Source organism: Cnephaeus nilssonii, assembly GCF_951640355.1.
Source record: "Cnephaeus nilssonii genome assembly, chromosome: 20".
Taxonomy (NCBI): Eukaryota; Metazoa; Chordata; class Mammalia; order Chiroptera; family Vespertilionidae; genus Cnephaeus; species Cnephaeus nilssonii.
This window is the reverse complement of record NC_137091.1, coordinates 7,110,817-7,134,717: the sequence shown is the minus strand read 5'-3', so window position 1 is coordinate 7,134,717 and position 23,901 is coordinate 7,110,817. Positions and strand designations below refer to the sequence as shown.

At 62.3% G+C, this 23,901-nt stretch overlaps 1 protein-coding gene across 3 annotated transcripts; it reads left to right on the top strand.

The window, feature by feature from the left end:
- The first annotated feature begins 258 nt into the window (after nt 1-258).
- GPT2 (glutamic--pyruvic transaminase 2) lies at nt 259-21,884 on the top strand. 3 transcript variants are annotated; one of them, XM_079800317.1, is made up of 12 exons: nt 259-386; nt 591-854; nt 6,634-6,723; nt 8,385-8,493; nt 11,158-11,291; nt 11,836-12,079; nt 13,978-14,057; nt 15,439-15,575; nt 16,798-16,972; nt 17,603-17,758; nt 18,315-18,427; nt 19,678-21,884. In XM_079800317.1, the coding sequence occupies exons 2-12, from the start codon at nt 612-614 to the stop codon at nt 19,766-19,768; spliced, it is 1,572 nt and encodes a 523-aa protein (XP_079656443.1). In that variant the 5' UTR covers nt 259-386; nt 591-611; the 3' UTR covers nt 19,769-21,884. The 3 variants fall into 3 exon arrangements, with proteins under 3 accessions (XP_079656443.1, XP_079656442.1, XP_079656444.1); XM_079800316.1 differs by having other exon boundaries at nt 267-375; XM_079800318.1 differs by lacking the exons at nt 259-386; nt 591-854 and adding an exon at nt 5,221-5,477.
- The last annotated feature ends 2,017 nt before the right edge of the window (nt 21,885-23,901 follow it).

The window sequence follows — 23,901 nt, the reverse complement described above, 5'->3', positions numbered from 1 at the left end:
TGAGGCGTGCCGAGCCCCTGCTAGGCCCCCGCGGGGGCTGAGCCAGACCCCGACTCCCGCCCGCTCAGCCCTGGATTGAGCCAGACTCCAGCGCCCGCCTCGGCCCCGCCCCATCAGACAGACCAGCGCGGGGCACTATGGGACTTGTAGTTCAATCAGCCCTCCACACATGCTCCAGAAATACCCTGAAGAACTACAAAACCCAGGGGCCGGCGGGAAGCCCGGGGCGGACTCGCGGGCTGTGGGTGTGCGAGCGCAGGGGACCTGGCGGTGCGGACGCCAGGCGCTAGGATGCGGGAGCGGACGCTGAAGCCTGAGAGCAGCTGGAGACTCGCGCGCTAGCGGGGCCGGCGAGGGGTGGCCGGGCGGCGACAGGCACGTTGCAGGCATGCACTGGGCACAGCCTTTGCAGTCCCCGATTGTGCAGCGCTTTGGCTCCGCAGTGGCGCTTGGAGGGTCCGATCGCCGGGGGATGGGCACACGGTCCCCGAGCCTGGCTGGCGATCGCTTGGCCGGGCTTGGGGGCAGGAGCCTGGGTGCCCGCCTTGGGCTGTGAGCGACGTGTTTTTTCTTTTTTGTTTTGTGCCAAGGTTTCTCTGTGCGGGTGCGCGATGCAGCGAGCGGCAGCGTTGGTCCGGCGGGGCTGCTGCCCCGGGCCCCTGGGCCCCTGGCGCCGTTGTCGGAGCAGCGCGGCCGCCGAGGCCCCAGCTGTGCTCCAAGTGCGGCCCGAGCGGAGCCGGCGCGAGCGCATCCTGACGCTCGAGTCCATGAACCCGCAGGTGAAGGCGGTGGAGTATGCGGTGCGGGGACCCATCGTGCTCAAGGCGGGCGAGATCGAGCTGGAGCTGCAGAGGGTGAGCGCGGGCGCGGGGCGCGGGGTGCGGGGCGCGGTGGGGTGCGCAGAGCAGCTGTCCTCCGCCGGGGTCTGCGCGCCCTCCCTTCCTCCCCCCGCGGCGGCTTCTGCTTTCGACCAGGCTTGACTTGAACAAAACAATGCCCTTCTCCCACCCCTTCACCCACCAGTGCCCCGCACTCGGCACAGCCAGGCCCTCGGGTGCGGGTCACTTGTTGAGCCGCGTCGTGCCTGGCGCTGCAAGTTGGGGGGCTGTCTTCCTCGCCTGGAATCCAGATCCTTGGGGGGCGGGGATAGAGAGACAACCAGCAGCAGCGGAGAGGTCAGAAGTGCAGGGCCTGAATCAGTCCTTTGGAGAAAGGGCAATGGAGGGGCCGGATGGGGTGCTGGGTGGTGGTGTGAGAAGGCGATGGCTAGGGAGGAGGAGAGGGCTTGTGCCCAAGCCTGCTCTCTCCATGAACTCAGAGCAGGGGCCGGAGGGGGCCCTGCCTAGGTCCCCGTCCAGGCCCCCTGTGGGACCTTGATCTGCAGCCACATTTTGTTCTCTGAGGACACAGCCGCCCCCCAGTGCGTTGTCGGGTAGTCGGAGGTGGGCCTGCGGGCCTTGGTAGGGACTTGCTTCCTCTTGGTGGCCAGCTGGCCGGGATCTTGGCCTAGTTCATAGCCGAGTTCATAGCTGCGTGTCAAGTGACGCACACCCAGGAGTGATTTTCTGCCCCGGAACAGCCAGGTGGCTGGCAGGGGCGTGAGGGTGCCCCTGTAGGACTTCAATCCTGGGTGGACTTCGTGAAGTGGCGTCTGGAGGGGCATGTCACAGGGTAAACGCGCCAGGGTTTGCAGGAAAAGAGTTTGAGAGTTGAACAAGATAGTTCTGACCCGGAGTGGGGGTGGGGAGTTCCTGGATCTTGCCCTCAGAGGCACTGGATCACTTACTGTCCCAAGGCAGGAGGCCGTGGCACTCGGTCCCCATTCCGACGGGGCCGTTGGGGGCTGGATGAGCTCGTGGCCTGCAGACACCTCGCTCGGGACACCCAGTTCTGCTGACTCAAAACCGTGAGCTGGACCAGCCAGCGTCAGCGACTCCCTCTGGCTCTCTGCAGGGCCAAGTTTGAAGCTGGCTCCTAGGCTGGCTGGGTCTGATTTCTGGCCCTCCCTGGCCCCGCCATGGGCTGGGCGGGGCACGCAGGTTAAGGCTGCCCTGCCCCTGGCTGATACCTGGCAGGCTGGAGTGATAACAATCTCCCTGTCACACAAAGCTGAGGTTACCTTGTTCAAGGTTTATCTGCTTCCAGAGTGGCTGGGGGTCAGGGGTTATCGCTGCATTTTGCTAAATATCAACCTGGGTGTTGGCTCCTTGAAGGAAGTGCCCGAGCAGGAGGACTGCCTTTGCCTCCCGATGGCTGGCTGCTCTGTTCTCTGGGCCTGAGCCCCTCCCCCAGTCCTTTAAGGGCCGGTGGGACATCTCAGCAGAGAAGATGTGAGAGGGGCTGTGAGCAAAGCCTGGAGGAGGTGGGGGGTCTGGGCACTTGGGGAGCAGGTGGTGCTGTTTGGAGAGTTGCTGGGCAGAGGGGGACGAGACGGATGAGACGGGAAAGATGGATGAGACACGTGTGTGCTGGGCTCAGGCTTTCAAGGTGCGAAGTTTGGGTGTGAAGGTGCGCAACCAGGAAGGGTTTCCGGCGGGGTATGGCGCGATGGTTGCAGGTGAACACGTTTCTTGGTCACTTGAGCCAGAAACACACTGATTTCTGGGACAGACGCCCCAAACCCCACGCCCTACCGCTGCGTGAATTGAGCCGTTCTTTTTGTCCACCTACAGTTTCTAGTGCCCTCGCGGGCTCACCCCTTCTCTTTGTTGGGTCCCAGGCGCCTGGCTGTTGGTGCTGGCGAGAGAGCCCGGCCAGGCGAGCACCCCCCCGCCCCCCCCAACCCCTCATTCCGGAGACAGTCTCTGCACTGTGCTGGCTTCAGCGGCGCCCTCAGAGAGCCCTGGATTCCCCGCCTTTTTTTTTTTTTTTTTTTTGGCTTGGCCCAGCTTTGGCTTCTCCAGCTCTGTTGAACTGCAGTGATGAAAGCTGGACTTGTTATAAGTGGTCCCACTCGGTTCTAGACGGGACGGGCAGGGATGTGTAGGGAGGAGGGTGGCTTGGGGTGAGCCTCACGGCTTTGTCTACCCAGGCCTTTACGCCGCCTCCGTCTCCAGGTGCTCTGCAAACAGTAACGGCTTCTGGCTGGCCACGTGGCTTCAGTGTTTGGCTTTGGGGTGGCTCCCCTGGCGAGTCCCGTCCTTGTCCTTCCGTGGAGAGCGCTCAGGAGGGCCGAGGGCGGGGGTGGGGTTGGGGTGGGGGGAGTGCCATGCGTGTGAAAGGGAGCATTCTCCTGCCCGTCTGTGTGGGACTGTTTTTCCTTCCTCCTGACGGTACCTTTGTACCTCCGAGGGAAGGACCCATCGGACCCATCAGCGGCTCGGTCGGTGTTCACGGGAGCAGCACTTTAAAAGAAGCTGCAGGGAGCGGAGTTTGAAGATCTGTCAGTCCCTTGCCTTCCTGTCCTTCCTGCTTTGTATTGGGCGTGGAGAGCGGGGGAGTTGTTTGTTAAGTCCGTAGCTGGGGCAGAACATCCCTAGCTGGAGGGAAGCGGGGTCACTGCTGTCAACATCAGGGTGTGAGCAGGTAACCTCGGAGGCCCCCAGGCTGTGCCTGTGGCAGCTGAGAGGGGAAGCTGGGGGCCCTTGCACAGGTGGTGAAATTGACGGGTTACTTCCTTTCCAGTTAGCAACCCTTTCCAGTAAGCGGCTACTTTAAAAGAAAAATTTGGCCGTGGCCGGTTTGGCTCAGTGGATAGAACATTGGCCTGTGGACTGAAGGGTCCTGGGTTTAATTCCAGGCTCAATCCCCGGTCCCAGTTGGGGCACCTGTGGGAGGCAACTAATTGATGTGTCTCTCTCATATCAATGTTTCTCTCTGCCTCCCTCCCTCCCTCCCTCCCTTCCACCCTCTCTAAAAGCCAGTGGAAAAATGCCCTCAGGTGAGGATTAACAAAAAAGAAAGAAAAGAAATTTGTAGTGTAGGACTCACAGAAGGCCCGTGACACCTCTTAACCTCCTCCCCACCACACGCTCCCCATCTCTGCTCGGGCCAAGGGGTGGGAAGGGAGCCCCGTGGGTAGAACTCACCTGAGCCCACAGCGAGGCAGCGGGCAGGGTGGGTGCAGGTGGGAACAGGTGGGCTCAAGGGGAAGGAGTGCTACCTGCTGGCCTGGCAGGCCCCGGGGGCGAGGCTGAGGCCCGGTCGCCTTGGAGTGCCAGCCGGGCCTGGATGAGGCGTGTGGGCAGGAGTCAGCCCCGAACAGTGTCCTGTGTGGCGGCCCTTGGCTGGGCAGGCTGGCTCCCCCCCCAGCTCATCCACCGTAGCCCCGGACCGAGAAAGGAGGTGCTCGGTGTTCCCAGGCCCGGAATTGGCTGAGCCGTGCAGGGCAGGCCCAGGCCCGGTTCCAGGCGTTACTCGCCCCTGCACGGGCTGGCGGAGCGCCCACGGCTGTGCTGGTTCCCGGCCCAGAACGTGACTCCCTACGGGAGAATGGGCTGTGCCCCCGCCATGGGGATCACCTGCGTTCAGGGGGCCGGACCTGGGGGGCTGGGCGATTCAGTGCTGACAGAGGGGCCCTGCCCGGAGCCCAGGCCTGCGCCCGGGGGTGTGTCAGGCCCGCCCCTTTGCACCGGGGCCTCGGCCACTCCTGTCCCCAGCCTTCTGGGCTCCCTGAGGCCACACGCCCACAGCCTGTCTCCGGGCGCCTCCTCTCACCCGTGGCCCAGTCCGGGAGGAGGGGGCAGCGCCCCGCCCCGCTGGCCTTCGGGACACTTTGCCTCCTCCATGCCCCCGGGGCAGCTTTCCGGGTTGGCCAGCCCCGAGGATGAAGAGGCCTCTTCCCCCAGAAACATGGCTTTTGGAGACGTGTCAGGCCCTGCTTGCGAAGGTCATTTCTGGGGTGCCCTCCTCACGCCCCCCCAGGCCTCCTCCAGAAGCCCCTGGAGAATTTCTATGGGGGAGGGGCTGAGGGGTGGAAAGGGGGGTTGGGAACACTTGACTGGCAGCTGCTTTCATCCCGTTAGCCCACTGGTTTTTGCGTAAGGTGTATATTACTGATTAAAAAAGGGAAAGCTTCGCCCGGCCGGCGTGGCTCAGTGGTTGAGTGTGGACCTAGGAATCAGGAGGTCAGGGTTCGATTCCTGGTCAGGGCACAGGCCCGGGTTGCGGGCTCCATCCGCAGTGGGGGGTGTGCAGGAGGCAGCTGATCCATGATTCTCATCATGGAAGTTTCTATCTTCCTCTCCCTTCCCCTCTGAAATCAATAAAATAATAATAATATATATTTTTAAGGGTAAGTTCCCTCAAGTTGCTTTTGTTCACACGTTGTGAGAAAGAGGGGAAAGGCCAGTGTTAAAGTGCTCGCCTCCTGCCTTTAGCAGGGGTATTGAGGGTGCCTCAGGCCTCCCACCTGGTCACCCCTGGGCACTGCCACCGCCTTGCCCCACGGCCTTCTCCCTCCACCAGGGCCTAGTGACCTCGCTCCTGGCAGCTCTGTAAGATGATGATGTGGGAGATCTTCACCCTGCTTGTCTCAGGTGATCTTTGCAGCTGCCCCGGGAGGCCCTTGAACCTGTTGTTGCTTCTCACTCTTCCAGGCTGAGCCTGCAGTTCCAGGCAGCTGGGTGGCACACCTCCCCGCCCCCCCCCCCCGCCCCCGCTTCCAGATCCCCGCTGCCCTCCCTCCAGACCCCGTGTTCTTGTCACCCCCAGTGGTGTCCTCACCGGGGTCTCTGATTCCTTCGCGCTCGTTCGCTCTCTCTCTCTTTTTAAAATATATTTATTTTTATTGATGTCAGAGAGGAAGGGAGAGGGGGAGAGAGAGAGAGAGAGAGAGAGAGATATCAATGATGAGAGAGAATCATGGATTGGCTGCCTCCTGCACACTTCACCCTGGGAATCGAACCTCCAACCCCTGGTTCACAGGTCGTTGCCCAACCCCTGAGCGGCCGGCGGGCTCCTCCGCTCTGGGATCTGTTTTCTGTGCTCTGGCCGTGGCCCTGATTTTGCTCCTCAGCCGGTCTTTTGTTCCCGATGTTTTTTTGTGTTTCTAATGTGAAAATCAGCCCACGTTCTTCATCCTGCAAAGCCAAGGTTGGAGGGAATGACCCTGAGTGCTCCCTGCTGACGGGCGTCTTCTGGGAGGGGTGGGAGGGGCGTCCGCAGTCCCGCTGGTTACTGGGGCTGTCCAGGCGGAGCTGGGGGCGGGGGCAGGGGCTGTGGGGGCCTCTCCCCGTGACCTTGGCCTCCCTCCACCACGTGTGTCCAGGACCCTCATTCAGACACGGCTCTGAGGCCGCCCAGGTCTGTGGCCTGCAGCTGCCGCCTGGGGGCCCTGGCAGAACAGGATGGTCCTTGTGGCCTTTGGGGGAGGCGGGAGGAAGGCGGGATGGGGGAGTGTGTGGGTAAGAAGAATGCTCGTGGGTCTGGCTGTAGGCCCCAGCGCTGTGTGTGCGTTTTTGTGGCCTCGAGGACGTGTCTGCAGTCTTTGAAGCCTCGGGTCCACATCGTAAAGTGAGATTAATGCTAATTCTGCCTCATGGGACCCGGCGGGTCCCGGGCGTGGCACTGTGCCGGACACCCGGTGAGGCTGGCGTAGGGCTGCTGGTTACTGTCCGTGGGACCCTTGCTCGGCCTCAGGAATCCAGCGTCCGAGAGGCTCTCGAAACCAGCTGTCGCCTTCTCTCTGCTCAGGGCATCAAAAAGCCATTCACCGAGGTCATCCGTGCCAACATCGGGGACGCCCAGGCCATGGGCCAGCAGCCTATCACCTTCCTCCGCCAGGTGAGCGGGCCCTCGGAGGCGAGGCACGGGGAGGGCGGGAACGGGTTGGGAGGGCCGGCCGTCTCCTCTCACCTCTGCCTCCCTCCCTGCCTGGCCAGCCCCCCAGGACGAGGCGGGCACCAGAATCCCACGGGGGTGCCGTGAAGTAGCGGCCCCTCCAGCGCCCGCTGTCTCCCTCAGGCCGGCCTCTTGCAAAGTCGGCTGAAATTCCCGAGTCCATGGGGGGTGGGGTGGGGTTTCCCCAGTGGACCAGGTCCAGGGAGGCTCTGCCTCAGGGTGGGGTCCCGGTTGCTGAGTTTGGGGCTTGGCTGGTGAGGGCATTGAGGGGTAGCGAGGCTTCCCAGGTGAGTGCTGGCTCCAGGTGGCTTTGGCAAGCTCACCCCGCTCTGCCTGGAGGGCTGCTGGCCTCGATGGCATGTTGGGCATGGAGGCCTGGCCCCTGGCCCCGCCCAGAGCCTGGGTTTCCAGGAGGAAGGCTTAAGCGCCAGCCACAGAGATGCTGCGTGGGCCAGAGCTGTGGGATGGGTGGGACAGGGAGAAGCCATAGGGTCTCCCAGACAGGCGGAGACCAGCTGGGGCTGGATTTTCCCACAAGGAATCGGAGCCCGTTTGGGAGCAAGGCATGTTCCTCGTGTGGCTCCTGGTCCAGGTGGGGCAGGCGGGGGGGCTGGATACCCCGGTTCCCCTTCCCCTGCCCTGCTGTCTGGGTGGGGGGTGGGGGCCGCGGGCTCAGCCTGCAGGGAGCTCACACGAGGCTGCCCGTGCACATCAGCGGGGCCAGGACAGGGAAATGGATCAGACCAAGCTGGCTGGCTCCCCGGGAGGTGGAGGCTGGGAGGTCGGGGGTCCTGGTTGCCCCGGAAGCAGGGAGTTTGGAGGGTGGGCCCAGCAGAGGTTCCCACTGGGGAATGCCCCTGGGGCTCCAGCAACATAGGCTCCTGTTGCCTCAGCCTCTGGGGCTGGCTGCCATGTCCAAACCCCGCCTCTCCCACCTGTGCTGGCCCCCCAGCCCCCCGCTCCCCGCAGGGCCCTGGGAGGGGTAGGCCGGGTCACTGCCCCCCCCCCCCCCCCCCCCCCCCCCGTGCAAAGGAAGAGAAGCCGGGTTCCAACTCACCCAGCCCGTCAGAGCCGAGCAGCCCCTCAGCGCACCTGACACGGCTCCTCAGCTGCCGCTGGACCTGCCCCAGAGCTGGTTTACCGGCACTTGGGCAAACGTGTCCCTCCTTCATCCTCTTAATTTGTGAGGTGAGGGTGGGTTTCTGTTCCAGAGACAGAAAGCTGAGCTGGTCTTCCGTTCTGGCCAGGAAAGGGGTGATAGTGAGGAGGGGGGTGACCCGGGGCAGGGATGGGGGCTCAGGCTGGGCGTCGGGAAGGGGTCTGTGCTGCCCGCTCAGCCCTGGCCTCCTGCCCAGGAAACCCCTGGTTCTTGTGGCCGGGGGTGCGTGAGCCGCTGGCCTGTATGGCAGCGTCGGGGCTGGGGGCTGAGGGGCTGAGCGGCAGCCTCCTGTCCCCGGGCTCCTCCCGTGGCGGCCCAGGTCACAAGCGCCCCCTCCCCCGGAGACCACGGGCCTCAGAGTTGTCCTGCCCGAGGTTGTTCGTGCCCCTCCTGGCGCTCTGGGGCGGGGGGTGCGGGAGCCTAGCCCGCGCCTCTGTCCCCCCAGGTGATGGCACTGTGCACCTACCCAAACCTGCTGGACAGCCCCAGCTTCCCGGAAGATGCCAAGAAGCGAGCCCGGCGGATCCTGCAGGCCTGCGGCGGGAACAGCCTGGGTGAGGCCGCCTGCCATCCCGGAGGGCGGAGGGGAGTGAACGAGCCGATGGGTGTGCGCGGGAGTGAGCGTGGCGGGTGGCTGGGTCCTCTTGTCCTCTGGCTGTGAGCCTCTGGTGTGAGCCTCTTGTTTGCGGGGCGATGGGGTACATTGTGGTGGTTCAGGGTTCGGGATCTGGAGAAGGGCCGCGGGCAAATGACGAGACAAAAGAAATAATAATTTGGAAATTGGGAGCCAGGTGGAGAGTGCAACGCAAAGGGAGGACTTTGCTGGTGCCCAGGTCCTGCCGGCCTTTTATTCAATTTTGGAAGCACATCTAGCCCTTAGTCAGGCAGGCAATTCCGGTAGCAGACAGACTGTCTTAAAGGTCAGTAAATATTAGTAAAGACTTACTCTGAGGCTATTTGGTCAGGAAATTGCTTGAGCCACCATTGTCTCCACTAAACAATCGGGTGCATCGCTCTGGCCCTTGGCTCACCAGCCCGGGCTCGTGTTTACACTTTTCTGATCATGAAGACAATGTGTGGCTTCCACCAGCACAGGTCCCCCACCCGCCTGGCTGGATTTGGGCTTAGCCTTGGGAGCCCACGTGGACACAGCCCTCCGTCAGCCGGTTTAAACCAGGGCCTGGCCTCAGCCACAGGAGGCGGAGTGGAGGCTCCATGCCCCCAGCTCTCCCAGCGTGGCCTGGGGGCTGGCATGGCCTGGGGGCTGGCAGTCCTGATTGCCATTGCCTATCACAGGCCTCGGCCCCCTTTTGGCAGCTTCCATGGGTCCGACAGTCCCCGCCCCTTCATTGTTCCCATCACCTGGCCTAAGGGCCTCTCTGCTGGGAACCCGGCCTAGCCCGGCCCAGCCCAGCCCAGCCCAGCCCAGCCCAGCCCAGCCCAGTCCAGCCCAGCCCAGCCCAGCCCAGTCCAGCCCAGCCCAGCCCAGCCCGGCCCAGCCCGGCCCAGCCCAGCCCAGTCCAGCCCAGCCCTGCCCAGCCCAGCCCAGTCCAGTCCTGCCCAGCCCAGCCCAGTCCAGCCCAGCCCAGTCCAGCCCAGCCCTGCCCAGCCCAGTCCAGTCCAGCCCTGCCCAGCCCAGCCCAGTCCAGTCCAGCCTCCTCCCCAGAGCCAGGCCCCCGTGATGTGAAAATGACATTCTCTCTCCCTTCCCTGCGGAGACCGGACTCCGGCCCTTGGGCCTCTGCTCTCTGTTCCCATCTCCTGTTGGTTTTTCTGTTTATTTTGCCCTGTTCCTTGCCCAGCGCCTGCGCAGGGATCGGCTTCCCTCTGTAGACCCCAGCGGGGGCGGGGGGGGGGGGGGGGGCGGGGGGTGGAGGGAGACGACACAGTTGCTCTTAGAGCTTTTGTAGGCTGAATGCCTGAATGTTCCGGAAAGTGGGGCCAGGATGCTCGTGCTCGCCCTGCAGGGGCTCAGCCACCCTGGGCCTCTCTGTCATCTGCCCGCCCCTCCGCTCCCCCTGGGCTCTGTCCCTTTAGGAAGAGCCCCGTGCTTCCCTTCCTGGCTGTCCTGAGAGGTGGCCCTTGGGGGTGTGGGGTGCGGGGTGTGGGCCGGGCCCAGCGGGGGCAGGTGCTCTGGCTGGGCCGTGGTCCCCGCCTGCCAGGACTCTCAGCCCGCACGGGAGCAGCCCGGGCTCACCGGCACAAAGTGAGGCCACGGAGGAATTAGAGGCAGGACAGAGGCTGGGGAGGCCGTGGCTCCAGGACAGACCTGGCAGGGACTAGATGTGAGCTTTGGGGGCTCCGTGTGGGTTGGAGCATGACGAGATCTAAAGGCAAAGGCAGGAGCTGGGGCCTGGGAATTCCGGGGGGCGGGTGAGCCAGGGGCAGGAAGACAGCAACCTTCGGTCGCTTCACGCCCGGCATCGGAAACTGGCTTTGCCTGTGTCTGCACTGCTTGTAGATGGTGGCCCCAATTCTAACCCTAAACGGGTGGGATGAGGGGGGGTGCCCAGCAGCCCCCGGGATCTGGGCTTGGGTTTGGTCAGGACTGCGGACCCCTGGGAGGGCAGGCAGTGCATTGTGGGTGGCACGTTGTCCAGCTCGGTGGACCACGGTAGGCACTGGTGATAAAACAGCAATCCCAGCCCGGCCGGGGTGGCTCCGTGGTTGAGCGTTGACCTATGAACCAGGAGGTCACGGGTTCGATTCCCGGTCAGGGCACAGGCCCGGGTTGTGGGCTCAGTCCCCAGTGTGGGGCGTGCAGGAGGCAGCCATCAATGATTCTCTCTCATCACGGATGCTTCTCCCTCTCCCTTCCTCTCTGAAATCAATACAAATATATTTTTTAAAAAGCCATCCCAGCTGTCATGACTGATACTGTCACAGGCTGCGTATAAGTCTCAGGGGGCAGGTGACCCAGGTATGGGCACCCTCTCACTGGTTAGAAGCCAAGGATTCAGCGAATATTGGGTGGATGCGTGGGTGGCTGGGTGGCTGGGAGAACAGATGGTGGGTGGGTAGGTTAGTGGGTGGCTGGATGCATGCGAAGGTGGGTGGATGAGGCCCAGTTAGGTGGTTCAACAGCTCGCCATGATCCCAGAGCTTAGAGCAGTGGGAGTCGGGCCCCACTGAGCCCCCCCAAACCTCCCTCCTCTGTTAGTTGTGTGTTGGGATATGGCCGACTGGCCCTGGTCACTGTGTCGCCGGGTGTCTCACAGGCTCTTACAGCGCCAGCCAGGGCGTTAATTGCATCCGGGAGGACGTGGCTGCCTACATCACCCGGCGAGACGGTGGCGTGCCCGCGGACCCCGACAACATCTACCTGACCACCGGCGCGAGCGACGGCATTACTGTACGTGGGAGGGGCTCGTGGTTGGCCCATGCAGGGCAGCCTTGCATGTTAGGGGCAGTGCGTGAGCCTCCTGGCTGGGAGGCAGGCCTGGGAGGGAGTTGGCCCTCGTGGTCCCTGCTGTCTCCCCGACCCCGGGAGCTGCGGGCCTTACCTGGTTCCGGCTTCTGGAGCCCGCGGTGCTGCGGCCTCGGTTTCCCGCAGAGCGCACAGCAGCAGGTGCAGTGGGGGAGGCGCCCTAGGCCCTCGGGGAGCCCACGTTTCTGGCGACACGGCCCTTTCTCTGACTCCGCTCGCACCGTGTGCCTCCTCTGCCGGCACGGTGCTGGGAACGTGAAAGCATTTGACCTTGCTCATTCCGACGGCAGACCCGTTTTACAGATGACAGTGAGGCTCAGGAAGTGAGGCAGCCCCCCACCCCCCGCACCCCGCCGGGTTGCACTGGAGGCTGGCCCGGGGCGGCTGGGGCGAGGCTGGGCTTGGGGCCTCTGGCTCATCTGCTGTCAGCGGCGGTGGCCCTGGACGAAGTGATTTGCCTCCGTTGCAGACGATCCTGAAGATCCTGGTTTCCGGGGGCGGCAAGTCGCGGACGGGGGTGCTGATCCCGATCCCCCAGTACCCCCTCTACTCGGCGGTCATCTCGGAGCTGGGCGCCGTGCAGGTGAACTACTACCTGGACGAGGAGAACTGCTGGGCCCTGGACGTGCAGGAGCTCCGGCGGGCCGTGCGGGAGGCCAAGGAGCACTGTGACCCCAAGGTGCTGTGCATCATCAACCCCGGGAACCCCACAGGTGTGGCTGCTCCTCCTTCCTCCCCGGGGCCGGGGGCGGGGCGGGGGCTGGTGCACCCGCGTCTGGGCGCTGAAGAGTTAAGGAATGACGTGAAGTCTCCTTTGCTCCCCCTTTCCCAATCTGCTTTCCCAACCCCGTTCCAGTTCCAGATTCGCAATATAAACGCAGACAATTTGCCACAGGCGTGAGTCGTTGTGGCCTTCTCCTGGGCAGGGCTGTGCTATTGCTCAGACCAGTTTTTCTCCTGTTCTTGCATTTGCAATCTCCTCCTCCAGGTTCCCATTCACCCTGGGCCTCGGTCTGTTTTTCTGAAAAAACAGGGTGGGTGGGGGGAGGGTGTTTTGTGCTTCTTGGAGGAGCTATTGCCTGGAGGCCTGAACAGGAAATGCCACATAAAAACAAAAGCAGAAACTGTTTCCATAAGCTGAAAATCACTCCTAATTTTGCATATTTTTCTTAAAAAGCAAAAAGCACAGTCCCGCCCGTTTTGTCTCTCTGGGCTGCTGGCTTCGCAGGCCCTGGTGCATTAGGATGCCGCCCGGGTGCCGAGAGCGAGGGCTCCCTCTCCTGGGTGGAGAGGAGTTGGGTCAGGGCCGAGGATGCGCTGGAGGTCGCTGTGGAACCTGCCGCTTGGGGACATCAGCTGCACCGGGCCGCTGGCTGTCCTGGTGTGTGTGCACCGGCTCCGGGAGTGGGGATGAATGTTCTGGCCAGGCGCCCGAGCAGCCCCTCCATCCTGGCTGTACCTTAGAATCCCAAAGGGAGCTTTTTAGAAATGCCAGGCCAGGCTGCACCCCAGAGTCTTGGGGGCATCAGTATTCTGAGCAGCCGACTCAAGGAAACCAGCCACGGGCCCCCACTCCAGACGCTCTGCTATGATTGGCTGGGCTGGGCTAATTTGCATTTCCACAAGCTCCCAGCCAGGCTGCTGGTGCCTCCCTTGGAGCAGCAAGTCCTGCATCCCAGGAGTCCCTGCCTCCCTGTGGAGGTGAGAGGTGCCGTGACTTCCAGGCCGGGTGTGGACAGCCACCCACCCGGCTGCCTGGGAAGAAATGACCGACCGTCTCTTAAGGGAGCGCATGCGCAGGTCTTACAGGAGTACCGTCAGGGCCCCCTGTGCTCGCTGGGGTCTGAGTGTGTGAAGCGCGGTCAGCTGCTGGGAGACGGGGCGTGGCAGCTAGAAACCCACCTGGAGCCCCCGGGGTGCTGCCCACCCGCCCCCCGAATCCAGAACCCTGGGCTTGCTTCAAGGCAGCCTGGTCGGCCTTGCTTGGCGGGGACACTGCTTGGTCCCTTAGCTGAGGAGCTGCTTCGTCGCTCAGGCAGTTCACGGCCAGATACCAGCTGGTCACCACGCGTTCCGCTCTGCTTCTTCAGACATGTTCTTGCATAGACAAGAGTATAGGTATTTTTATTTGTGACAAAAGGGTAACTAATCGACGTACTGCTTTGCATCAGATACATATGTACATACAAGTAATGTATGTGCATGTACACTGAGTGGCCAGATTATTATGATTTTTATATATATATATTCTAGAGGCCCGGTGCATGAATTCGTGCATGGGTGGGGTCCGGCCAGCCTGGCCAGGGGGAGGGGACATGGGCAGATGGCCGGCCTGCCTGCTGGTCGAACTCCTGGTCGAGGGGACAATTTGCATATTAGCCTTTTATTGTATAGGATATACACTGAGAGGCCAGATTATTATGTGTTCAGAGATCATCATAATCCGGCCACTCAGTGTGTATCTGTGTGTTATACCCCATCAGGCACAGCACGGGGGAAGGTGGTCCCTCGCGGTCACAGGGAGCAGGGTGACGCCCGCGTCCCTGTGGGGGTTCTTACCGGGGACACTAACCAGCACGGCACCACCTGCATTCGGTTTGTTGGTTCCCAGGCCAAGTGCAGAGCAGGAAGTGCATCGAAGACGTGATCCACTTCGCGTGGGAGGAGAAGCTCTTCCTCCTGGCGGACGAGGTACGAGCCGCTGCCCCGCGGGGGCGGGGGGGGGCGGGGGGGCGTGGGGGCGTGTCTTGCTCTTCTGGGGGCGCATCCAGGCCTGACCCAGCTTCTTGTGTGTTGGGTGGGGGCCTCCACCTCGGAGACTGTCACCTGAATCATCCCAAACTGGTTTAGACTCTCGGTTATAATCCCAGAACTCTAACCCCGTGGTCGGCAAACTGCGGCTCGCGAGCCACATGCGGCTCTTTGGCCCCTTGAGTGTGGCTCTTCCACAAAATCCCACGGCCTGGGCGAGTCTATTTTGAAGAAGTGGCGTTAGAAGAAGTTTAAGTTTAAAAAATTTGGCTCTCAGAAGAAATGTCAATCGTTGTCCTGTTGATATTTGGCTCTGTTGACTAATGAGCTTGCCGACCACTGCTCTAACCCAAACCACTTAAAAAGAGGAAAAAAGGCATTGGACGTACAGGTGTGGGGCGGATCCAGGGACTCAAAAAGCCTCTCAAACTGGATTCTCTCCCGTTCTGTACCTGCCTATGGGTCCCGCACGCAGGCCCGCGAACGTCCTGCCTAGAAAGCCATTTCTTCCCTGCGGTTCCAGCACAGGCGGCAGGACTGCACCCCCTGGGGCGGCGGGCACCCCCACTGCTGAACCGCTCCCTGTGGGCGGGGGTGGCAGGCTGCAAAGTGACCAGGCCCTGAGTGGGGCACGGGGCCTCAGTCCTGCCCCCCAAACCTGCAGAGCGAGAGCAGGGAAGGTGCTACCCGTGGCAAATCGGGCGGGAGAGTGGGTGCTGGGGCCGTGCCGGTGGGTGCTGCAGCCACAAGGACAGGAGAGAACCGACAGGCGTGGGAGCTGCTCCTATCCGTGGTCTGGGGGGCACGGATGGTCTGGTGGGGGATGCATGGTCTGGGGGGGACGCATGGTCTGGTGGGGGACACATGGTCTGGGGGGCACGGATGGTCTAGTGGGGGTCTGGTGGGCGGATGGTCTAGTGGGGGGGTGGTCTGGTGGGGGGGTGGTCTAGTGGGGGGTGGGTGGTCTGGTGGGGGACGGATGGTCTGGGGGTGGTGGTGTGGGAGGGGCGCATGTGGAGTGGACAGGGACAGAGACCCTGCAGGTCCAGCCGGGGCAGGTGTGGGGCGGGACAGGCCGGGAACTGCTCGCGTCACTGACCTTGGAAGGAAGGAACCTCGCGCTCCCGGGTGCCCCTGCCAGGCCGGGGGTCCTCCGTCTCGTCGCTGGTCACACGCGGTGGGAAGGAGGTCTGGAGATCGGGTGGGGTTCGTGTGGGAGGACGCGTCTGCGTCTGGCCAGGCCTCTCCTCCTTCTGGAAGGTTCCTGGGGCCCGTGCGGCTGGTCCCCGGAAGCAGTCCGAGCCGAGCCCCTGTCCCGCAGGTGTACCAGGACAACGTGTACTCCGCCGACTGCAGGTTCCACTCCTTCAAGAAGGTGCTCTCGGAGCTGGGCCCCGAGTACTCCAGCAACGTGGAGCTCGCCTCCTTCCACTCCACCTCCAAGGGCTACATGGGCGAGTACGTGCCCCCCGCCCCCGCCTCCCACTGCCCGCCCCCCATCAAGCCCCCCGACAGCGAGGGCCTCCCTAACCGTGGCCTCTGCTGCTCTGAGACGCCAGACAGGCCGCACGTCCCCCGGAGCCTGGTCGGGGGACAGCCGGGGGCGGGTGTGTCCGCAGCCAGGCCAGGCCTCAGGCAGGGAAGGAATCCTTGCTGGGATGCCGGCCCGTGTGCTCGCGTGGGGAGCCCGGTCCAGGGGTCAGGCGGGAAGCCGTCTGCCAGGGATTCTGAGAGCGTTTGGCGGGGTGTCGTCACGCCCTGCTCTGAGGTTGAGGGTGCGGGTGCAGCGAGGAAGGGGGCCCTGTTCCTGCCTCGGTGCCTGCATTTGGTCATTAGTCTGCATTTGTCAGTCAGTCCCCAGGCGGGGGCGGGGGGGGGGGGGAGGGCCCCAGAAGATGCCCTGATGGGGCAGGTCTCGTTCTGAAAGGTCGTGTTTTTTTTTTAAACTCGCACATCTCAGCTTGTCCGCATAGGATTCGACCCTGTGTGAGTCTGGCTCCGCTCGGCGCTAAGTCACAGAACCTGCTCCCCGTCAGCACGAGCCCGGGGGGAGCTGGCCGCTGGAGGTCGTATGCGGGGTGTGAGCTGCCTCCCTCCCTCCCTCCCTCCCTGGCTCTCAGCGCTGCTCCCGTGGCTGACGCTGTTTCAGGCAGCAAAACACCCAGCGAACGTGCTCAGGCCGATGCCCCGGCAATGACCTTTCCCCTGTGCAGGGGGTGCCAGGCCTGAATCGGGCCCCTCTGGAACGAGGCTAGCGTATTAGTTGGGGTTCAGGCTCAGCTGCTGTAACAAAGAGGCCCCAAAATACAGCAGCTCAACCAAGATAAAGCGTGTGTCTGTGACATAACAGTCCCAAGGCGGGGGATGTCCAGGGCAGGCTGCGCGCCACAAGGTCACTCAAGGGCGACCGGGGGGGGGGGCCGGCCCTGCCCTCCTGGCATGTGGGTCCCTCTCTGGCTCTGAGGCTGCTGCCCCAGCGCCCCCACCTCGGGGAGAAAGAGAAGGAGAGGGAGTGTGCTTGTTCCTCGTAAACAGACATGCGTGTGCACATGTCCCTTCCCGTCACGCTCCCCGGGTAGGAGCTCAGCAGGCCCTCCCCTCTGTCGGGCGTGGGGACGGCCCCAGAAGCTTCCGGCTGGCAGACGGCACTCAGTGTGTCTCCTGCCCCTCCTCCCCGCAGGTGCGGCTACCGGGGAGGCTACATGGAGGTGATCAACCTGCACCCCGAGATCAAAGGCCAGCTGGTGAAGCTGCTCTCAGTCCGCCTGTGCCCGCCCGTGTCGGGGCAGGCCGCCATGGACATCGTGGTGAACCCGCCGAGGCCCGGGGAGGAGTCGTTCGAGCAGTTCATCAGGGTGAGGCCCGGGGCCCGGGGCCCGTCGCCACCCCGCCCCAGCCAGGGCCCCGGTGCCCAGGGCATGTTCTCGGAGGCACGCGTGGCTCCTCCGGGCGCGGGAGCACCGCAGGAGGCGAAGTCTGAGGGTGCGGCGGGGCGAGTGTTGGGGTGGATGTGGCCACCTCTTTCCTCTCCCTTCCCTGTGGGCCCCCACGGATGGGCACCCAGAGAGAAGGACCATGGAGCTGCCTCTGGCCTTAGCAGACATCCTCAGCTCTTAAAGCAGTCCATTCAGACCCTTTTTAAAAATACATATTTTCATTGATTTCAGAGAGGAAGGGAGAGGGAGAGAGTGACAGAAACAGCACAGAAACATCAGTGATGAGAGAGAATCATCGATCGGCTGCCTCCCGCACGCCCCGCACTGGGGATTGAGCCCACAACCCAGGCATGTGCCTGACCGGGAATCGAACCACTGAGCCACGCCGGCCGGGCCATTCAGACCCTTTCGATAGCAAGTGACAACACCCGGCAGGACTCACGCGCGCAGGCTCGCCCTCACGTCCGCCCGGTCCTGGCGTGGAAGGGCCGTTTCCGGTGGCGGCAGCCTCGCGGTGACATCGGGTGCTGACTCGCTCTGTCCCGTCAGGAGAAGGAGTCCGTGCTGAGCAATCTGGCCGAGAAAGCGAAGCTGACGGAAGACCTGTTCAACCAAGTCCCGGGAATCCGCTGCAACCCCCTGCAGGGGGCCATGTACGCCTTCCCCCGCATCTTCCTCCCCCCCAGAGCCGTGGAGGCAGCTCAGGTGGGCGCCGGGCGGGGCTCTCTCTGGCTCCCGGGACTGCGGGGCTGGGGCTGCTTCTCGCCTGGGCTCTGCGCTCCGTGGGCCCTTGGGGTGAAGGCGACCCCCCGAGGCCCAGCCCCCGCTTGCTGTGCTGGCTGGCGGCGTGCTGATCTGGGCCCTGTGGGCGCTGGGGCCTGAGGCAGGGCCCAGGGGAAACGGTGACCGGGCTCGGGGAGCAGGAGAGCACTCTCTCGTCCCCTCTCCCCGGCCATCTGCCCCAGAGCTTCCCTCCGCGAACTTGGGGTTCAGGAAGGCTGGAGGGTCCGAGACCCGCTTTAACAGTTTCTCAGGCGGTGCCACGGACCCTACGTTGAGGATCAAGTATTTCCACCCTCACACTTCCCCAGGCCCTTGCTCCCTGCACCAGCCACGCAGCACCCAGCGTCTGGCCGGTCCTTGGAGAGAGGGTGGGGGCGGGCCTGGCCACGGGAAGGAACCTCTGATTCTACTGTTTGCTGGAGTTGTCGGTGGCGTGCTTGTGCAAAGCCGTGTGAACCGAGGCCGCCTGTCCCTGCAGGCCCACAACATGGCCCCCGACATGTTCTACTGCATGAAGCTCCTGGAGGAGACGGGCATCTGCGTGGTGCCCGGCAGCGGCTTCGGGCAGCGGGAAGGCACCTACCACTTCAGGTACCACCTGGCTTGTCTTGGGAACCTGGGCTCCGGCTGCCCAGCAGGGTCTGGCTGCGGGGACTGAGACGCGTGCAGCCCGGCCTCCCTGGGCTAGCCCCCCCCCCCGCACCCCCACTGTCCTGCAGAGCCCCCTGAGCCCCATGCCCCCTGGGTCGCTCCCAGACCGTCCCACCCTCGCTCGCTGCCTCCATCCGTCACCTGCCACCCGGGAAGCTCCCGCTGGTGTGCTGACTTTAGTCCGTTCACCCCACGACGGCCGCATCTGGCATCGGGGCTCAGCGGTGCCGTCCGCTGTCCCACAGGCCTGCGGAGGTCCCCCATCCAAACACACAGTTCCCAGCAGCCCCCGCGTGATGGGCCCTCGGGCTGAGCGAGCTGGAGCCCCTCCCCTCCCCAGGGACGGCGCCTGCTCCGCTCAGGGCCCTCAGATGCCCCTGGGCAGACGCTAAATAAGAGCCGTCATGAGCTCAGGTAGCACCTGGGCCCAGTCTCCACCCGGTCAGGGTCGTGGGCAGCGTGCCCCGTGGACACACGCGATGGCTGGCCATTCCCCTTCATGCTGGGCTCACCTGGCAGCCAGGGCTCACCCAGAGAGCTGCCTGCCTTCAGGGCCGGAGGACGTGGGAGTTCTCGGGGTTCTCCCTGGACGAGACCGCGGGGGGAGATGGAGAGGCCCCTCCAGTGGGAGCCTGTGTCTGTGTCTGTAGGAAATAGGAGTCCGCTCTGGGAGGTCTGGGCGCCGCCCGTGTCCGCAGACCGCCTGCCGTGATGGCCGGGCCGCTGGGCCTAATGCTGCCCTGGCTGTGGCTTTTGTTTGCATGTGTCACTCAGGGAAACAAGGTATGCGCCCGGCCGGCGGGGCTCCGTGGCTGTGGGTTGACTGATGGACCAGGAGGTCAGGGTTCGATTCCCGATCCGGGCACGTGCCTGGGTTGCGGGCTCGATCCCCAGGGTGGGGTGTGCAGGAGGCAGCCAGTCCATGATTCTCTCTCATCATGGATGCTTCTCTATGAAATCTAAAAAAATAGTTTGAAAAGTAAAAGCAGTATATGAATGGGGGGATAGTGGTTCGACAGGTGCCGGGTGCCATACCAGCTGCTGTCGGTCGGGGCTGGAGCCGTGGCTGTGGCCAGGGCAGCTGGCCCGCTTCTCCTCGTGCCTCCGTGCCCCCGACGGCAGGTTTCGCGCCTCTGCCCTCTGCCCTCTGCGGGCGGCTTGCGGCCGGGCTGACGCTGCTCTCTCCCCAGGATGACCATCCTCCCGCCCGTGGAGAAGCTGAAGACGGTGCTGCAGAGGGTGAAGGACTTCCACATCCAGTTCCTCGGGGAGTTCGCCTGAGGTCCCGGGCCCGCCTCCCCCCGCCCCTCACTGAGCCCCTCCCAGCGACCTGCCTCAGGCCCGCCAGGGCCACCGTCGCTTTCCTCCCCATCCTGCCCCAGGAGCCTCCTTTGTGCCTTGCCGTGGGGAGCACGTCTCTCCCAGCCGATGTGAATGGGGATGTCCCAGAAACCCTGTTTTTCTTCTTGTTTTTTGATGCAACCAAAGTCGAGGGGACGTGGCCCGCCTGTCGGGGGCGCTGTCTGGACCTGCTGCCGCCGCCGCTGCTCCTAAGGCTCTCGGGGTGAGAAGCACACGCGGGCTGGGTCAGAGGCTCCTCTGAGGAACAAGAGGCTGGAAATGCAGGGCTTTGCCCGGAGAGGACTGGACATCCCCGACCGCCACTCGATCTGTGAAATAAAACCTTTGGTGCAGAACCCAGCCTCCCAGCGGGGGGCCCGGAGTCCACTGCAGGCTCAGGGGGCGCCCCCTTCTGGCCGGAGGCAGACAGCGCATCTCGGTGCATGCAGAGCATGGGTCGCGGGGGATGCCAGACCGTGGTGGTGGATACTGTTTTCCTTGTGTCCTGCAGGGGACGAGGGGGTGTGAGCCAGGTGACCAGGCTACCAGGTAGCAAGGACTCCGTGCACCCACAAAGCTTTGGGGGTGACGGGTTGGCTGGGACCTGGGCCAGTCGTGTGTGGGGCGTCTGCCTGGTGGCGAGGGGATCCATCCTGCTTTTCCCCAACAATGGTTCTCGCCCAGGGCTGGGTTGAGCCTTGACACACATCGCCCTCTGCTGGTGAGAGCAGGAACAGTGCGACACTGACAGGGTCCTAAAGCCCGAGGGGCCTCCTCGAGGACTGGACAGTCACCCCGTCTCCACAGTGTCCGCTGAGTCCTTGCAAACTGCGTTTGGCCCATTTCCTGCCCATGAACTGGCCAACGCGCCTGGCAGCCCAGCTTCTGTGGCACACGTGCCGTCGATCAGAACTGCATAAACGTGTTTCACTTCGTGCAGTGTTTGCCTCCACACCTGCTGCTGGCTGCCCTCCCAGACGGCCAGGGCTCCCGCAGCATCTGCACCTGCCCAGGCCGGGGCGGGCATCCCCCTTCACCGCAGCTTCCCTGGCTTAGCACACCTGGCCGGGGCCCACCCACCCTCCAGAGAGTGGGAGCAGGCGTGCCCCCCGCCTCCCCAGCGGGCAGTTAGGGAGCCCAAGGCCAGCACAGGGGTCTGGGGACCCAGCAAGTCCCAAACTAGAAAGGAAGGAACTGGATTGAGAAGCAGTGAGCGTGGAAAGCAGCCTCCCGGGCTCCAGCTTCCGGGCAGGGGATGCGCCGGCGAACTCCCAACGGCCCCCTCGCCGGCGTCACAGTCCCCAAGAAAAAGGCAGCACAGCCTCGAGGAACGATACCTGGGACTGCTGCCTTCCTTAAAAGACTCGGACTTGGCGCTGGGCTCTGGCGTGGTCCGTCAGCGGGATGCGCCCCGCAGCGGTGAGCGGCTGGCGGGATGGTTGCAAAGCAGAGGCGAGTCTATTTTTTATATTTTTGTAACAACTGCTTTTTTCATGGGCGGAGGGTGGGCTGGTATTTGTAGTCTTAACAAGTCCAGTAGTTTTTTATAAATATCTCTTCGGATGCTAAATAACCTAAAGTCCTTGCAATGTTTACATGGTGTTTACAACGATGCCGCCGCACACACTGGGTTTGCCTTTACAGTGGTGACTGCAGACCCAGCGACGAGCGCGTGTGGGAGCGCTGGTCACACGAGATCCCTTCTACAGCTTCCATTCCGGTGTCTTGTTTGGGCACCACTGGAGGGAGACATTGGCCACTTGGGGCCACTCTGTAAATCCACACCCGTGAGGGTTTCTGTCCATTTAGACCCGCCAGTGGGGGGTCTGGGGGCCGGCTGCGCGACCCCAGGCATGGATGTGCGGGCCGGGCGGCAGGCCCCGGTTCCAGTCTGGATTCTCACAGGCAGCTCCCGAGAGGGCACTGAGGATGAGAGCTCTGCTGGGAATTTCAAAATAAAACACTTTGTGTCAAAAACGGTCCCCGGGCTTCACTGTCCTTGTTTAGATTTCACACTCCAGCGCACACCCTCGCTCTGCAACGTATTTGTAGCACCGTGAGCGTTTCCCCCAAATGCCGCGGCCATGGGCGTATAGAGGTTCGTTCTGTTATTTGACTTGTGTATATTTTCGTCATAAAAACATTTAATATATTTTATTGATTTTTTTACAGAGGGGAAGGGAGAGGGATAGAAACATTGATGAGAGAGAAACATCGATCAGCTGCCTCCTGCACACCTACTGGGGATGTGCCCGCAACCAAGGCACATGCCCTTCACCCAAATCAAACTGGGACCTTTCAGTCCGCAGGCTGACGCTCTGTCCACTGAGCCAAACCAGTAGGGCTCGTCATAAAAACACTTAAACAACCACAAGCCTCGAACGCAGAGGACATCATTATTTTCGACTCGGCGTGCCCGCTCTCAGCACCACGAGGGAGGCATGTGTCTTAAAAGCAGCAGCACACGGATGCCTGCTCTATTTAACATGCCATAAAGCACTTCACAGCATTGTTCTTTAACAGCTACATACCGGGCATCGGAGGGATACGATGAGATGTATCGGGGGTGTTCGGGTAACGTCCCCTTCCTCACAGTCACCGTCCCTCTCTCCACGAACATTCTTGTGTTGATCTTGTGCACAGCCATCCTATCCCTAAAAGAAAGGGAGTTTCCAGATTGAAAAAAATGTTCAAGCACCAATGGGATCCCCAGCAGCAGTAATTTATTCATTTATTTTAATTTTGTTTCCTCTTTATTGATTTTAGAGAGAGGAAGGGAGAGGGAGAGAAACATTGACTTACCGATCCCCTTATTTACACACTCAATTGATTGTCTGCCCTGACCGGGGATTGAACCTGCAACCTTGGTGTATTGGTTTGATGCTCTAACCCAGTGGTTGGCAAACGGCGGCTCGTGAGCCACATGCAGCTCTTTGGCCCCTTGAGTGTGGCTCTTCCACAAAATACCACAGCCTGGGTGAGTCTATTTTGAAGAAGTGGCGTTAGAAGAAGTTTAAGTTTAAAAAATCTGGCTCTCAAAAGAAATTTCAATCATACTGTTGATATTTGGCTCTGTTGACTAATGAGTTCGCTGACCACTGCTCTAACCAACTGAGCTACCTGGCCAGGATGTGGCAGGGTTTCATTGAAAAGCAAACACATGCCCTCTAGCTCAGCAGCCGGGCCCATCTGCACTGTGGTGGTTCAGCTTTGTCACGAGACCTGGACACACAGCTCCTAAGCGATGCCTGGCACCCATGCCTCTTGCTAAGACAGGCAGTGTGGGCTAACTAGGCATGCACGGATGCCAATTATGTGAGTCCAGACTGCACTGCGGTGGGTGGGGAAGGGTGGATGTGCACACGGGTGCTGTTGGGAGAACCTACTTCCGTCGGCCTTACTGGCTGCGTTACTGGCTGGGCAGGTTTCCGCGGTCAAGCCATTCTTCCTGGTATGCTCTCGCTTTGCATGCAGCCTGGTGGTTATTTTGGCCGTGACTCCATCCCTGGGCGCAGGGAAGGAAAGGGAGATACTGAACAACTGACTTGCCCCAGAGGTGGCCTCAGGCCTGCTGCTGCCCCCCATTTGTCAGGAAGGGGGCTCTCGGGACAGCCTCCCAACATTCCTGCTGCTCAGAGATGGCAGTGGAGCCCGGCCGGGGAGGCTCAGTGGCTGAGGGTGGACCCATGAACCAGGAGGTCATGGTTCAATTCCCAGTCAAGGCACAGGCCCAGGTTGCAGGCTCTATCCCCAGTGGGGGCCGTGCAGGCGGCAGCCGATCAATGGTCCTCTCTTATCATTGATGTTTCTCTCTCTCTCTCTCTCTCCCTTCCTCTCTGAAATAGTTAAAAAATATTACATACACACACACACACACACACACACACACACACACACACACACATGGAGTGGCCAGATTATTATGATCTCTGAACGCATAATAATCTGGCCACTCAGTGTATATCCTATATAATAAAAGGCTAATATGAAAATTGTCCCCTCGACCAGGAGTTCAACCAGCAGGCAGGCTGGCCAACTGCCCATGTCCCCTCCCCCTGGCCAGGCTGGCCGGA